This window comes from Muntiacus reevesi, chromosome 1, assembly GCF_963930625.1.
Source record: "Muntiacus reevesi chromosome 1, mMunRee1.1, whole genome shotgun sequence".
NCBI classification, from domain to species: Eukaryota; Metazoa; Chordata; class Mammalia; order Artiodactyla; family Cervidae; genus Muntiacus; species Muntiacus reevesi.
In genome coordinates, this window is record NC_089249.1 from 52,717,666 (window position 1) to 52,733,422 (window position 15,757).

The 15,757-nt window shown below is 49.2% G+C and overlaps 1 protein-coding gene across 7 annotated transcripts in view; it reads left to right on the plus strand.

The window, feature by feature from the left end:
- BCL2L13 (BCL2 like 13) overlaps positions 1-14,401 on the plus strand; it is a 49,467-nt gene extending 35,066 nt beyond the window's left edge. For 4 of the 7 annotated variants that reach the window (XM_065943280.1, XM_065943284.1, XM_065943305.1 and 1 more), the window contains 2 exons: positions 2,240-2,383; positions 12,333-14,401. In XM_065943280.1, the coding sequence (XP_065799352.1) occupies positions 2,240-2,383; positions 12,333-13,049 (861 nt within the window). In that variant the 3' untranslated portion in view covers positions 13,050-14,401. Of the gene's footprint in view, positions 1-2,239; positions 2,384-12,332 lie in introns of those variants that run through there. The other 3 variants (XR_010664252.1, XR_010664251.1, XM_065943298.1) reach the window with 3 other exon arrangements.
- The last annotated feature ends 1,356 nt before the right edge of the window (positions 14,402-15,757 follow it).

Genomic DNA, 15,757 nt, shown 5'->3' on the forward strand with positions numbered 1-15,757 from the left:
AAGATATTTTCCTAAGCTCATTTGAGAATTGAGATCCAAACAACGCTTATAAATAGTATTTGCCAGGTCTCCCTGTCCCTCACCATTTCCCAGAGTTCACCCAAGTTCATGTCCATTGAGTCAGTGATGCCATCCAACCATCTCATCCTCTGCTGCCCTCTTCTCTTGCCCTCAATCTTGCCCAGCTTCGGGGTCTTTTCCAGTGAGTCAGCTCTTCGCATCAGGTGGCCAAAGTGTCGGAGCTTCAGTTTCAACATCAGTCCTTCCAGTGAGTTTTCAGGGTTGATCTTCCTTAGGATTGACTGGTTTGCTCTACTTGCTGTCCATTAGGTGTACAGATGATATAGAACTCTTGTGGGTAGTAAAATGTGAAATTGATGGAAACAGTTGTAGAAATACCCATGAAGCTTTGTGACCACAGCAGTTAGAGGTCAGTGGGTATGACTGTACAAAGGTGATTTAAGTTACAAACTGTGAGAGTGTCATCAACCAAGTAGAAGATGCCAGTCGTATAAAAGGAAGCCTCTGCACTCACTGCATTTCAAGGAGGATGTAATTACGATGGAGAAGATTCAGGAAAGAGTAACTTAAATGATGAAAGTGGTGGAGCAGTTGCTGTATGAAGAACGGACTAGAAGGTTAGATTTCAGCGTAAAAAGTAATAATGAGAGGGAATACAGTTCAGGACTAAAGACAGTGAGAGGATTACAGGCTTATCTCTAGATTATTATATCATAAAACTAGGGCAGCTACGCTTGATACGTGAAAGAGGTGAATTTTGAAAAATTAAGAGTGTTACTCTATATGGCAAGTCTGAAACATTTGCAACTCCTATTTCTGAGACGCAATAGAGCTTAAATGTGAATGACTTTAAGACATTGCATGTATTACATTACTGTGGGAAATGAGAATGTTTTGAGGTATGGAGGGCCCCAGGCCCTAGGGGTTGATGTGACATGTCTGTTGGGCTGGTTCACAGCTCCCCTCCCTGCCCCAACTGAGCTGGACGAGCAGCTGTGCTGTTCTGTTTTCAGAAGTGCTGCAAGTGTCTGCTTACGCAGAAAGCCTCGTAGAGGCCTGTCTGCAGCCCTGTTCCCCTCTGCTGGTGCTGAGAAGCGATTTTGACTGCGCTTGGGGCTAGAGTTCTTTTAGAATACCAAAAAGGAAAGATGTGTGCTTGTCACATTTTTCTTTCAGATTTTTCAATAGAGATTCCCTCAGAGCCGCTTTTACTTAAAAAAAAAAAAAAACAGAGATTATTAGTAAGAATATAAACTCATTGTCTTTTCTGTTTGTCCTCTTCTGCAGAAATACATTGTAATCCCTCAGCTATGACCTTGGCAGGTCGGTGACAGGAAACTGGTTTCATTTCCTTTGGCGGTCCTTTTTGATGTTGTAGACAGAAGGATTTCAGGCAGATGGTTAACTGAAAGTACTTAGTTCTCTTCACTGTGCAGGGGTTTTGGGGAAGGAAAGGCACTCTAGTTAGTCTCTGTCATAAGTTTTGATGACTTTGTAATGTTGAGCCAGAAGGTCATTAGGAGTGATAACACCTCTGGTGTTGATGACTTGTGTAAGATGGTCCATGACTTTGGAGGTGTTGTGTTCAAATAGGTGATGAAAGGACGGGGACAGCGTGCACCAGGTGCAGAAGACGCGCGCTTGAGAGTGCGTCCCCGCCCTGTCACCGCTGTGCTCGCCTCAGGCTCGCACTGTCGGCAGGTTCTTAGGTGTTTTCCAGAAATACTGTAGGGTTCTGCAGTGCTCACACAGATGGTGCCGTTATTGTGCATAGCCTGCTTTATCTCTTTTCATTGACAATAAATCTTGGCAGTTGAGCAGTGCACAGTCTAGCTCACTTTAACAGCTTCATGATATTTTTCTGGATGACCAAAATTTGACAGTGCCTGTTGGGTCATTTCCAGTCTTTAGCTGTCATAATGCCTCAGTGGGTTTCCTGTACATATGTAATTACACATACACATGCGTGTGTGTACACACACACAGAGGCCTGGTTGTTTTCATATAATAACATTTCTACCACCCTGTGGTATAAAACATACATGCGTTTTTCTCCAGAATTCAAGTTGAGTTTATTGTTTTATATAAAATACTGTTTATTGTAATAAAAAGGGAATTCCATAGTGATGCACCAAAATGTGTTTTCTAGTAGTTGAACATGTAGAATGATCTGTAAGAATTTCAGTTTGTGTTTTATTCCCTCATCTTTGTGTTGAAGATTTTGGTGCCTCTGATTTTGCTACGACAAATGCTCCTGGAGCTGACGAAACGTGGCCAGGAGCCGCTGGGCGCGCTGCTGCAGTTCGGTGTGACGTTCCTGGAAGACCACGCGGCCGAGTACATCATCCAGCAGGGTGGCTGGGTGCGTACCTGCAAGTTGTTGTGGTTGTTCTAAATTTTTTCTTTAAGAAAAAAAAATCAAGTCTTTCATGGTTGTTTTTAACAGCCTAGATTAAATTCATTAGTATTATCATTCAGTATTAATATTGTGATTGAATGGTTATCAATGGAAAGGCTATTCATGCAGTTTAATTTAATATACTAAGATTTTGCAATACTTCTGAATGCATATGTGGTATTTTTAAGTGGTTATGAAACATTTCATACTAGCACAGAGCACAGAAATAACTAAGGGATGAGGAATAGTAAATGAGCACCTGTGTATTTACCATCCCAGTGGAAGGAAGGAGCACAGCCAGCACTCGGGATCTCCTCGTTGGCCCTGGATTTCCACATACAGGGGCAGCCCCTGTTCTGAATTGTAGCTTCAACTTGCACTTATTCCCAGAGAGTGTATTATCTTGTTTGGACTTTATGTAAATAGTATGATATGTATTCCTCTGTAACTTGCTTTTTCATTCCCTGTTATATTCTTGAGATTCACTTAGGTCATTGTTTCTCAACTTCTTTTCATTATCACCTTCCTGAGGATCCTTTTTAGACATTTTTATCCTTATCATCTCTCTCCTCCCCATGAGAAATTTTCAAAGTGCAGATCCAAGTCTGTCTGTGTGCCGAGGCCAAGGCCTTTGTCATGGCTACGATTATCCCATCTCCACACCAGTTTTCACCCTTGATGGATCCCCTTTGTGAATGCGTGATCTGAGTCCACGTGTTGGTGGGCATTTGGTGTTTTAAATATGTCACAGTGTATCAGTAGTTTATTTAACAGACAGTCTTGCCAGTGGACAGGTCTGTCTTCTTGCTGTTGGAAGTATTGCTGTTTGAAGCAGTGTCAGGCACGAGTGCAGGAGTGCCTCTGGCCGTGCGCCTGGGGAGGGGTTTCTGGTTCCAGGAGTGTAGACATGTCTGAGTTGCAGGACAAGCCCAACTGTTTTCACGGTATTTTCCAACTTGTCCTCTCTCAGCAGCTTGTGAAAATTCTTTTAATGTGAGAATTTTTATTGTTCTGTCTCTTCCATAACACTTACTATTGTCAGACTTACTAATTTTAAAAATTACTTATTAAAATAAGATTATTTAGGAATAATTGTAAATATACAAGTTACAAAGGTAAAACAATCGCACATCCCCTTCCCCCAGTTTCCCACATTAGCATCTTACATAACTACGGCTCCTTTGTCAAATTGATTTTTCCATATTGATTTTCTGTCCAGCACATGTGCTTAGCTATCTTATGATTCTGACTGTCTCTGGGTTTCTTTGGGTTTTCTACATAGAAAATCGCACCATGTGTGAATAATGTCAGTTTTTTTTTCTTTGAGCCTGTCTTTTTTAAAAAAGACACTGTACTAATCAGGACCTCCAGCACAGTTATTAACAGCAGTGGTGTTAATCCATCCTTGTCCTTTTCTTGATATTAACGTGAGTGCCTTTAACATGTAACCATTTAGTTGTATCTCCATGAGTGAGGTTCTTCTGTAACTTTCCTTGTTGTGTTTCAGTTTTAAGACTTCATAAAAGAATTTGCAGTTGGGAAGAATGTCTCCTTTTTTCCCCTGTACTCTGGAACAGCTTGTGTGAGGTTTGGATTATATGTGCCTTGCTTCCCATGACATTCCTTCACAACCACCTGGTATTTTCTCTGGGGGAAGGTCTCTGTTTTTCTTGTCGGTCTCTGGTCACTCGTTTGGGTCTCTGGCTGCGTCAGATCTAAGTTGCTTGGTCTTATTTTAGTCGTGTGCAATCATTCATGTAGGCGCACGGACTCTAGTTGCTAGGCATGGGCTTACTTGCTCTGTGGCATGTGGGATCTTAGTTCCCCAACCAGGGATCAAACCCACATGCCCTGCATTGCAAGGTGGATTCTTAACCACTGGACCACCAGGGAAGTCCCTTATACTACTTACTTTTATAAAAAGAGTTTTCTTTTGGAGAATTCTGAGTATATACGAAAACAGAGAAGTGCATGTAATGAACCTCATCACTTAGTCCTAACAACCATTAACTTATTGCCAGTCATGCTTCAGTCATAGCCTAATCATTTCCTGTCTTGATATTATTTTGAAGTGAAATCCAGACATCCTGTAATTTTCTCTGCAGAGATTTCACTGTGATCTCTAAAGATAAAGGTTCTTTTTAAATTTTAAGTCACAATACCATTATTGCATCACAAAAAAATTAAAAATAATTCCTTCCTATCATCAGATAACCTTTTAGCATTCAAAGTGTCTTAACAGGCTGAAAAGGGAATGAGGTTAGTAAAATGCTTCTCGGAGTTTGAGTGAAGTAACTGGATTTGAGCTTACTGGAATTTGGACCGTCAAAGTAGATGGTGGGTCAGGTCGTTCAGGTCATGCTGACAGTGGTCTCAGGTTCAAAGAGGCTTTTGTGACAAGATGCTCCTCTCTTTACCAGGATCTTTTTTTCCCCTGGGTGGGTGCTGTAGGAACGTCCCTAGTGTAGATGCCCAGCCCCAAAGCAGACACCAAGAGGGAAGAGGGGGGACACCTTGAGAGATTCTGCAGAGATGGTTGCCCCCATTTTTCACGGCTCTTTTCATGGCTCCCTCTCTCTCCGTTGTAAAGACGTGAGTGTTCAGGCACCTTGGACGGAGCTCTTGGCGGGGTGGGGGCGATGTTAGATCAGATACTGTCGGCATGTGTCTTCAGAGCATTGCCTTCCCTCCCTCCTTGTACAGCCTCCCCTTGTGGGGATGGTGGGCTCCGCTGGCGTGATTCTCACAGCAAACACAGTTGCTGCTATCTCCTTGGGGACAGAGCTGTCACAGTGACAGCCGCCTCTCCTGCCGCTGCCTCCAGGAGAGCCCTCCCCGCCTTCCTGCCCTCCCTCTGACTCTGTCGTGGGCAGAGGCAGGGTGGCCTGCTCCAGCCCTCAGGTTCCCAGTGCCCTCCTGTTGTTGGCGTTGCTGCTGTCTGTGGGTGGCTCCCCCAGGGACCTTCCTAGCCTGGATGGTGCTCTGAGATGAAGGAGGAGGAGCTAGAAGGGGCATTGTTTATTCCCTTCTCAATGTTCTGTTTCTTTATGATGGAGTGCCTCAAACTTTGGTGGTAATTATAATTTGTTATAAAGTATTTTATTCACCTGAAATCTGTATGCTTAAAATAGAGCAGTATGTATGAGTAACTAGTTTGTTAATATTTAAAATGTGTTTTCCTTTCTAAATGTGAGTGCCCAATCTGTATTTCACACTGTTATATTTGAGCACCCTGTGTTTTTGTATTTAAAACCAAGAGCATGCTTTTCTGGCTAATTGGTGAAAATGCATCCTCTGACAGAAAGTGTCAGCCTGCATCTCCTTCCAGGCACTTCGTGTGGAACACGCATTGACAGGTCTTAACAACACGGGGCCGGAGGAGGATCACTGGCCACGTGGTGGTGCATGTCTGTTACATAAGGTCTGTCATATGACTTCCCCCGGCTGTGTCTGTCTTCAGCCACTTGAACGTGAGCTCCTGAAGTGGAGCTGGCTTCTCGAATCTGCAGGAGAGGCGGTGAAGGAGGCAGTGACTTGGGGTGAGTGGGGTGGCCCTGTGTAGTGAGCTATAGTCGGTGGGGTGGCCCTGTCTAGTGAGTTGTAAGGCAGGTGTTGGTGGCCTTGGAGATTTGCAGAAAAAAAAGTGATTCTTTGTTGTCTGAATTATAGAAAGAAATGGCTAGGATAAATGTCTTTGGAGGTCTGCAGGGAGTTTTGCTTGTCCTGCGTCTTGTTTTATGAATATTTTGTCTTCAAGTGTTTTTTTTTCCCCCATTGTACTGTGTTTGAGGTGATTTTCCATTGTACTGTATTGAGAGGTTTTAGAACAGTTTTAGGTTTATGGAAATGTTTACCAGAAGGTGCAGAGATTTCACATCAACTCCCTGCCTCCACACATACGAGCCCCCCAGTTGGCAGCCCTGGCCAGAAGGAGCCTCCATTACACTTGCTGAGAGGCACGCCAGCATCCCCCAGAGTCCGCAGTTTACATTAGGATCCAGACATCTTGGTGATGCTGGCTATGCATTATATGGGTTGGGATGAATTTATAGTGACATATGTCCAACCAGTACTGATTTCATTGCCCTAGGAATCCTCTGGGCTTCCCCTGTTTGTCCCTCCCTTGCTCTGAACTCTAGCAACCACTGACCTTTTAATTGTCTCCATAATTTTCTAGAAGATCATATAGTTGGGAGACATAAAATATGTAGTCTTTTCAGATTGGCTTTTTTCACTTAGTAATATGCATTTGAGTTTCCTCCTTTCCTTATTAGCACTGAATACTTGCCAAGTGGCATGTGGGACCTTCATTCCCCAACCAGGGATTGAACCCACATCCCCTGTGTTGGAAGTAGAGTCTTAACCACTGGACCACTAGGGAAGTCTCAGGCTCATTTTTTAAATTGGTTGTTTAAAATTTAATTTTAATTGGTTGCTTAAAATTCTTAATGTTGAATTTTAAGAGTTCTTTGTGTTACTTTAGGTGACAGTCCCTTATTGGATGTGTCTTTTGCAAATAGTTTCTCCCAGTCTGTGCCTTTTCTCCTCATTCTCTCAGAATTATCTCTTCAGTAGTCTAGCTTTTCATTCGCTTCTCTCACTTGATTGTGCTTTGTATCTAAGAAGTCATCACCAAGCCCACGATCTTTTAGCTCTTCTCCTATGGCATCTTCTAGGAGTTTTGCATTTTACATCTAGATCTGTGATCTGCTCCTGCTCCCACATGTGCCACATGGCTTGTGGGATCTTAGTTCTGATGCATGGACCAAACCTAGGCCCTCAGCCGTGAAAGTGCAGAGTCTAACCACTGGACAACCAGGGAATTCCCTGTGATCCATTTTGAGTAAAAATTTTTTAAAAGGTGTAAGGTCTGTGCCTAAGTTCATTTTTTAAAAACATGTTTATTTTTACTTTTTCTTTTTTTTAAGTTTTGACTGTGCCATGAGGCAGGTGGGTCTTAGCTTCCTGACTGGAGATCAGACCCTTGCCCCTTGCTTTGGAAGCAAAGAATCTTAGCCACTGGACCATGAGGGAAGTCCCCAGAAAGAGCCTGATTATAACTCCTACATCCCTGCCACGTCTGGTTCTGGCGTGTGTGTGTGTGTGTGTGTGTTCTCTTTTTGCTGTGCCTTGTCATTTTTTCTGGCTAGCCAGGCTTGCGGTCCCAGATAAAAGGAACTGCGTCTGGAGGTCTGGGCGATATGGTGAGGCATCAGGAGATGTGTTTGCAGGCCTGTGAATAGGTCTCCCCTGGTAAGCGAGCCTGTGGGCTCCCCGCCCCCGAACTTGACGGGACTTTCTGTCTCTCCCTCCTCCCTAGATGGCACAGTGGCCGGAGTGGGTCAGCACCGGGCATTTTCCTCCTCTGGGCTCAGGCAGTGGTGAACTGGTTTCCCCTGTGGGGAGAGCGGGGTGCTCAACTGCTTCAGAGGGGCTCCTGCCCGGAGCAGGGGTGTGGGGTGACTCCCAGAACTGCGGGGCTTCCCTCTGGTGGTCCCCGTCCCCCCCACCCTCAGCCCGCTTGGCCTCCTCCAGCCCCAGGACAGCCCTTGGCCCTGTGTCATCTCCTCTCTTCTCTCAAAGTCCTTGAGATTTCTGGTCATTGAGCTTTTTAACCCACTTCAGGGCAGAGTGGAGACATCTGAGCCCCTTCCACGTGGAACCTGCGAGTCCCTGGGAAGCTTTTGTTTCTGCTTTGTTCTCGCTGAGCCCCCACTAGTTCCTCAGCTACAGGGTCGGTTTTCTGGGTGCTGAGTGAAGCAGGCTGCCTGAGAGCTCAGGTGTGCTTGAGGCAGATGGGAAGGGCTGGGTGGCATGTTCTGTGCTGTGGGGGGGGTGTCATGTGGTTCAGAGAATGGGGAAGGCAGGGTCAGTTGGGGTACAGTCAGGAGCACACATCTTACAGACCGGCAGCAGCTTTCTAGAGACGTGGAGAGTGACTGCTGGCCTGTACTGGGACTATAGGGTGGGGGCGTGTGTGTGTGTGCACACTTCTGGGAGTGGAGGTTGGACTCATGATTTGTTTGGGGACCCAGCTCTTCCAGTCATTAGCCCTGAGTTTGGGGGGGATTCCTTTAACGTCACTGAGCCTCAGTTTCATCAGCTACAATATGGAGGAGTAGATGGTGTGAGAGTGTTCTGTGAACCCATGATGTTTTTACAAGTATCAGCTTTTTCAGACACGTCTCTAGTGTGTTTTCCTCCTCTTTTCAAGTCTGATAGAGGTTTCCTTCAAGTGTTGGTTCTCACTTTGCTGGGCAGTGGTCAGGGCTCAGCCAGATGTGAGCAGGACTGCCCGCCCCGGCTCCCGGGCCTGCGAGGGTCACTATGGGGCAGGCTTCTCCTTGGTGGTGTACGGTGTGTACTGAATCACACCTCACTGTGAAATATTTAGATTTCATAAAGGATTACAGGGGGAAATGTAATTTATAATAATAATAAATAGCTTGAATAAAGTTAATTTTTGTCTTTTTTTCTTTGATTTGAAGCTTCTCATTTCTATTTTAAGAACTGAAAACCTCAAAAAGTTTTTATTTGAATCAAGGACATCAGAAGATTGTCATTTGGGAACTTTTAGGTTGGACTCTGTTTGAGTTTGCACACTGTGGGAGGTGACATACAGTTTGTGATCTAAAGTCAGTTCAGGGGGTTGTGCGGCTGAAATAATTTTAGTGTAGTAAGGGTTCAGTGTTTCTCGAGATCTATTCGTTTTAGGTGTGAGTGTGGGTGTTGACTGCACTGTGTTTAAATGTGTCCTTTGTGGGTCTTAGTCATCATATTAAGGTGGAAAGTTACCTTAATATAAATCTCTCTCACACTCTGTTTTCTTCTTCTTTTTTTGTAGTTGTTTTATTTTATTATTTTGGCTGTAGTGTGCAGGGTTGTAGTTCCCAATCAGGGACTGAATCTGGGCCCCCACCTCGGGAGTGTGGAGTCTTAACCACTGGACCGCCAGGAAGCCCCTCTGTTTCCTTATTTTAGGTTAGTAAGTGATCTCAGAGCCTTTTGATTGCTAATACCCTGTCTGACCGAGTGTAGAGGAGCAGTTGTCTGTTTTATCTTCTTGGTGATAAGGGTTGGTTGGCATGTGACAGGTGGGGTGGGTCCCTGAGTGAGCTCCCTGGGGAGGGTGGTCTTGAGAGTCTGCCCGGCGTCCTCAGTGGATCAGTTCATCGGCAGCTGTGACCCTGAGTGTGAAACACTGCTTGAAGTGGCACAACAGTTTGTAACTTGTGTGACCCAAAATAGAACGGAAGCAAACTCGGTGGATGCAGACATGGTGGATTGCTGCTGCAACTTCGAGATGCTTCTCTGGGTGATTCCAGGCCGATTTTACCCGTACCCACCTGTTCCGCAGTAGTCCCTTCAGATATTTCAGTTTCTTCCCTATCTCCCTTTTTACTTGAAGAATTTCCTGAACATACCTTCTGTATTTGCTTGACGAAAACACCAAGAATAGTGTCTTCTGCTTACTTCTTGCCATAAACTCAGGAAAAGCACCAGTGTAGGAAGCAGGGGCTTAGACCCCGCAGGCGAGCCGCCTGGTCAGAGCCAGTCCCAGCTGTGGACTTCAGGCCAGGTGTGCACCCTCCTCGGGTGCTTCAGTTTCCTTATTCTGACGGTGAAATGAATTAAGTCTGGTCTTCAGAAGGACACTGGTGCCCAGTTCTCACAGCAGCTGAGGGACCTTGGGTGAGTTCCTACTTCCTGGGCGCCATCTGTTTAAACAGAACATAGTTCTCTGTTAAACTCTCGTTGGTCCCAATTAATTTTATATTTTTGAGCCCTTGAATTTATTCCTTTGTGTTGTTTGTGTCAGTGGGACTAAAGATACAACTGTTTGCAGTGATACAAGTATTTTGTGTTAAAAGTGATTTAAGTTGTTGGTGTGCTGAGTGTAGTGAAGGATTACCCCTGCTTCACTGTCTGGTGCCTCCTCTCTCAGAGACAGCCTGCTCTTCATTAGTTGATAGTGACTGTCGAGGGAGACGCCTCCATTTTATATTCTTGCTTTAGCTGACCAGAAGTAAAAGTTTCAATGATCATCTATTCTTTCTTTAAAACTTCTTAAATAAAGCATAAAATTTTTGGTGAATCATCATTAAAATGTCACGACCCACACATGGACATAAATTGTAAGGGAGGGAGTCCGTGGCAGCAGGGCAGAAGCGGCCGAGCCTGACGGGGTTGAGCCCCGGGCTCGCGCTGAGCTGTTGTCTTGACGACCCTGCTGACGGTGCTGTGTGGTGGAGTCTTCTAGACACGGGACAGAAGGTTCTTAACCCTCCGCTTTGAGTCACTAAAAATGAAGAGGAAGGTAACTTTATACTAAATACTGTCTTAGTCTAACTTTTCCCTCATTTCATCATAATGCAACTTTTGAAGTTTCCATTTCACTTGTTTGGGCTTTGAGCCTTAAATAAAATAGTACCAAAGGATGACTTCCCTGGTGCTCCAGTGGCCTCCACTGCAGCGGGGTACGGGTTCAACCCCTGGTCGGGGAGCCGAGAATCCCACATGCCCAGTGGCCAGAAACAAAAATTAGCAAAAGTCTCCTTTCTGAGGATTAAAATTTTTACCTTTTTTGGTATGGTTCCTTTGTTTTGCTTTTGCTTTTTAAACTAACTCTTGGGCTTTCCTGGTAGCTCAGTTGGTAAAAAATCTGCCTGTAATGCAGGAGACCTGGGTTCGATCTGCTGGAGAAGGAAATAGAAACCCACTCTAGTATTCTTGCCTGGAGAATCCCATGGACAGAGAAGCCTGGCAGACTACAGTCCATGGAGTCACAAAGAGTTGGACCCAACTGTGCGACTTTCACTTTTTTCACTGTGAGAGGTTCTCTTTTCAGCCCTTGCTGGGAGTGCACGCCGACTCTTAGGGCCTCTGGAGTCAGCTTGAACGACTGTCTTGAGGCTGTTCCAAGCCCAGCGGAGCCCCGCCTCCTGTGACTGCGGAACCAGCAGTGCGCAGAGCATCAGCAGATGTGACTCTTAAGGACAGGGACACGGGAGTTAACCATATCTGACCGGAAACTGTCTGGTCTTGGCTGGAGACCAGAACCATTCTCCCTGACAGGGTGGGAGCCAGTGTGCTCACATACGCTCTGCAGCTTCTCATCACCGTCTGTGGTGTCACCCAGGCTCGGCGACACCTCCCGCCCATCTCCAGCACGAGCCCCTGGGCCCCGTGTGTCCCCTGCCTTAGGGCTGTCGATGTCACATGAAATGCGTGACTCGTGTCAGTCATGTCTGGACGGTCAGTTTGTGAAGAACCAAAATTGAGTCCGTTCTTCCCTGTGACCAGAGCTCGTGGCCACGGCCACGCTGCCTCTCTGTGGCTCCTACCAGTGGAAGGGCGGGAGGCCTGTGCCACCCGTTGGAGCAGCTCCGTCTGTGACCAAGCGCTCCCTTGCAGTGGAGTTCAGGCTGTTGGCTCTGAGCCCTCTGTCCACTGCCAGCCCCTCCCTGGTTACTCCAGGCTTGTTCAGTCCCCTGGTCTGTGTTTCTGGGCCTCTGCTGGGCCAGGCTCCCACTCACCCTTGCCTCCCCAGCCGCTGCCAAAACACTTTCTCCTGGTCTGCTGAGCCAGTGGTGAGCCTGGAGCACGAGTTGCCTGCCTGTGCTTCTTCCCTCTGCTGGGCCACATTACTTAACTGTGTTAAATATGTGTGAAGTTGAGTAGGATGTGCATCAGCTTTCTGCTGATTCAGCTTTGAGGACGTGCTTAGAGAACCATCTTGTTAGAAACTCCTTCTCTGCGTTGATCTGCAAGCGAGCGTGTTCAGTCCAGAAACACCATCATTTTAAATGATGTGTTTGTTCCTCAGGCTCAGCTTAGGAGGGAGTGGTCCCCTGATGTATATTCGCAGAGGTTGCTTTGGCTCCCTTGTGCTGATCACGTGCTTCTCTTCTAGGGCACCGTCTTTAACCTGGAGTCAGAGGACGAGTGCCCCGCGGGCGCCGCGGAGGACAGCAACGACATCTACATTCTGCCCAGCGACGGCTCCACGCACGTCAGCCCCCCGGAGTCGCCCACTACGGCCACGGCCTCCTGGCAGGCCGAGAGCTTGCCCGTGTCGCTCTCCGCCAGCCAGAGCTGGCACACGGAGAGCCTGCCGGTGTCCCTGGGCCCCGAGTCCTGGCAGCAGGTCACAGTGGACCCTGAGGAAGTCAAGAGCTTGGATAGCAACGGGGTCGCAGAGAAGAGCGAGAACAACTCCTCCAACTCCGACATCGTGCACGTGGAGCGGGAGGAGATCCCCGAGGGTGTGGGGGAGGCAGCCGCGCCGGCCCCTGCCCTGATGGCGGCCGTCCCCAGGGCCAGTCCCACGACATCACTGTTCGTGGAGCTTGGTGAAGAAGAGGCAGAAGCAGCCCCACCAGAAGCTTCTGAACTGGAGCAGGAGGGGGTCCTGCCACCCAAGCCCCCAGCAGAGCCTCCCGCAGCCGCACCAAGCCAGGAGGAGGCCACCGGAAGGCAGGGGGCACTCAGGGTAGGGCCCCGCCCAGGCGACCTCGAGAAGGCCGGCCCGCTGCCTGAGGGCAAGTCCCTCCTGCTCTTGGGAGGGGCGGCTGCCATGGCCATCCTCGCAGTGGCGGTTGGGTTGGCACTGGCTCTGCGGAAGAAATAGGTTTTCCTTCTCGGGGTTCACCGTGACCTGCTGCCGGGACTCGGGGCCCAGGAGAAAGAAGACAAGAACGAGTAAGGTTTTAGTTGTCTCGACTGAATCTGAATGGGCAGCAGCTGGTTGGACGTCCGCGGGACACTGGGGTGAGGGGCTGGCTCAGCAGGGCAGGGGCGGCCCACCTGGCGGGGCTTGAGGTAGAGACGGCGCACACAGTCTGCGGGGCCGTCCCAGGCCTGGGCTCCCCGAGATTCGGGGTCTAGGGTGTAAAGTGCTTCCTCAACCTTGTCTCTGGCGTCTGGACAACCTGCGCCATGAGCGCCTGTGCCCCCGAGGGTGTGTAGCCTCCCGTCGGCCCCCGTAGCACCTTCCCCTTTGGTGACAGCCCCTCCCGATGTTGCCAAATGTCCCCAGGATAAGGCGTCCCATGAGAGCCACAGCCTCAGAGGCAGAGGGTTCTTGTGGGCACCTGGGGGGCCAGGCAGAGGGCCCCTCGGCTGCTGACGCGCTCTGGCCTGGAGCCTCCCCTCTGCCAACGAGCGTGCGCTTTCCAACCCCTCCTCCGGGCTCCTCTGTTCTTCCCGTCGGTCCCGCAGCCCAAGTGCTCTGCGGTCTCCACCGCCTCTCAGGTACTGCCCTGCCCTCCCCACCCGGGTCCCTGCTGGCCCATGGAGAGGGCTTGCCCAATGCTTCCCTCGGCTCCCCTCATAAAGATGCTGCCTGTAGTCTTTTAAAAAGTAAATATAAGACAAGAGGCCCAGGCCCTGCCCGTGACTGTGGGCAAGCTATCTCTTGTACAGAAGCAGGAGGGTAGCTTGGCTGACCTCCGGAGGTGGTTTCTAGCCCTTCTGTTGGTGGCCGCCTGGCAGGGGTGTCTGTCCAATGGTCACTGTCTGTAGCCTGGGTTAGCCTGGGTTCTGGCCACAGACTTCTCACTGGTCACACGGCCCCTCTGTGTCTCCTGCTTGTAGTAAGAGCTCCCATACTGGGCTTCAGCCCAGGGGACATACTCTTATGCAGCGCACAGTCTCCTAAATACCATTGAAGTTAAAAAGCAGGAGAGGCCACCTTTGAGGTTCCTGCTTGGCCTTCAGAGTTCAGCAGGAGGCTCTCACTGAGCTCGTCACGGCCAAGATGGCAGAGCGATGGCCACGGTGTTTGTGGTCGGCGTGTGCCGGGGACACGGCATAGCCCCGGGAGGGGTGGGGGGACTGCATCTCTTCTCCCCTGAGGTTGGGTCAGTCACAGGACCGTGCCTGAGACAGCTCATCTCAGAGTTACCTTAGTCAGTGTAACAGGTTACTTTTTAGATCCTGAAATTTGTAATAAAATTACATTACCTATCCTCATCACCAAAACTTGATGTTTTAAATGTGCTTTATTATTTTTATTTTTTGAAATTCTTCCTAAAGCAGTACTGTTTACAAGTTGGCCAGAAAGGCCTGGAGCATGTGTGTGTGTGCGTGCGTGTGTATGCATGTGCGTGTGTGCAGGCCCCAGGCGTGCACCTGTGTTCGAGCATCAGTGCCTCCTGGGGAGGGAGGTGTCGAGCTCTGCACCTGGACTGAGGAGCCGGAGGAGAGCTGGTGGGGCTCGTGTCGTGGAGCTTGTCTTCCTCCTCGCGTGTGGTCTGCTGCATTGTCTTCGTCCCTTTTATAACGTTTTCCTCCCAGCGTTTACATTTTTAAACTCTGGGTCCTCAAACCCACTGGCTGAAGGTGCTGAAGCTCTGATGGGAGCCGGGTTGCTTCTGAGCAGCTGGCGGGGGGCGGGGTGTCTGTGCTGCAGGGGCTGGGGTCTGGGGTCCCCCTTCTCCGTGGCAGGAGGTGGGGCTTTCTCTGCGCCAGGCCCTTGCTGGTTCTGGTTGGTGGGTCTCCAGCAGTCTGACTGTGCTGTTGAATGTCATGACTTCTGATCGCTTGGCAAAAGCCACTCAGTTTCTTGAGGAAAACACTAGAATTAAAGAATGCTGGTTTATGTTCTCTGCAGTAAATGGTAAGTCTCGGCCCGCAAAAGCCCGGTTGGTCCCAGGGTGCCTCCGGGACATCAGCACTGCCGCCTGTGTGTGGAGTCCGATGCAGCACCCGTGTCCCCTGCGGGCCCTCCCAGCGCTCGGGGCACAAGCTCCCGGGAGACCGCGCGGCTGAAGTGTGAGCCACGGTCAGAGGGCGGGCTGGCGCCTTCTCGCCCACTGAGCCTGGAGGGGCTGGGTCCTGGGCCAGCACCACAGGGACAGGCCGCTCACTGTCTTCCTGGGCCTCCTGTGTTTCTCCTGATGGCTTAGTTGTCCTTTTCCTTCAGACTAAAAGTGCTTCTCTGTGCCTCCTTGACGGAGGTCGGCGTGTTCTGGATTCCGCCCCTCACCCCTCCACAGTGCTGCGGTGAGACGTGGCCCCTTTCCTGCATGAGGCCCCTCAGCTCTCCCCTCACCTGCGTCTGTGCTCCTTGTCGGGGGAGGCGCAGAGCTCTGCTCTGGGAAGAGCATGCTCTGCTGGAAGCAGTGTCAGGAGAACGCGCTGGAGGTGAAGTGAAGTGAGGACTGAAGACACCATCCACCCGGTAACTCCTGCCCTCCCCTCAGGAGGGCTCCCTCCAGACCACCAGCCTTGTCTGACTGCAGCCCGAGACCCAGCAGGCGCAGCTGGTGAACTTGCCGAGAGTAAAAGCGGCTCTAGGACTGTGACCCCAGAGGCAGCTTAGCCGTGTGCACTGGG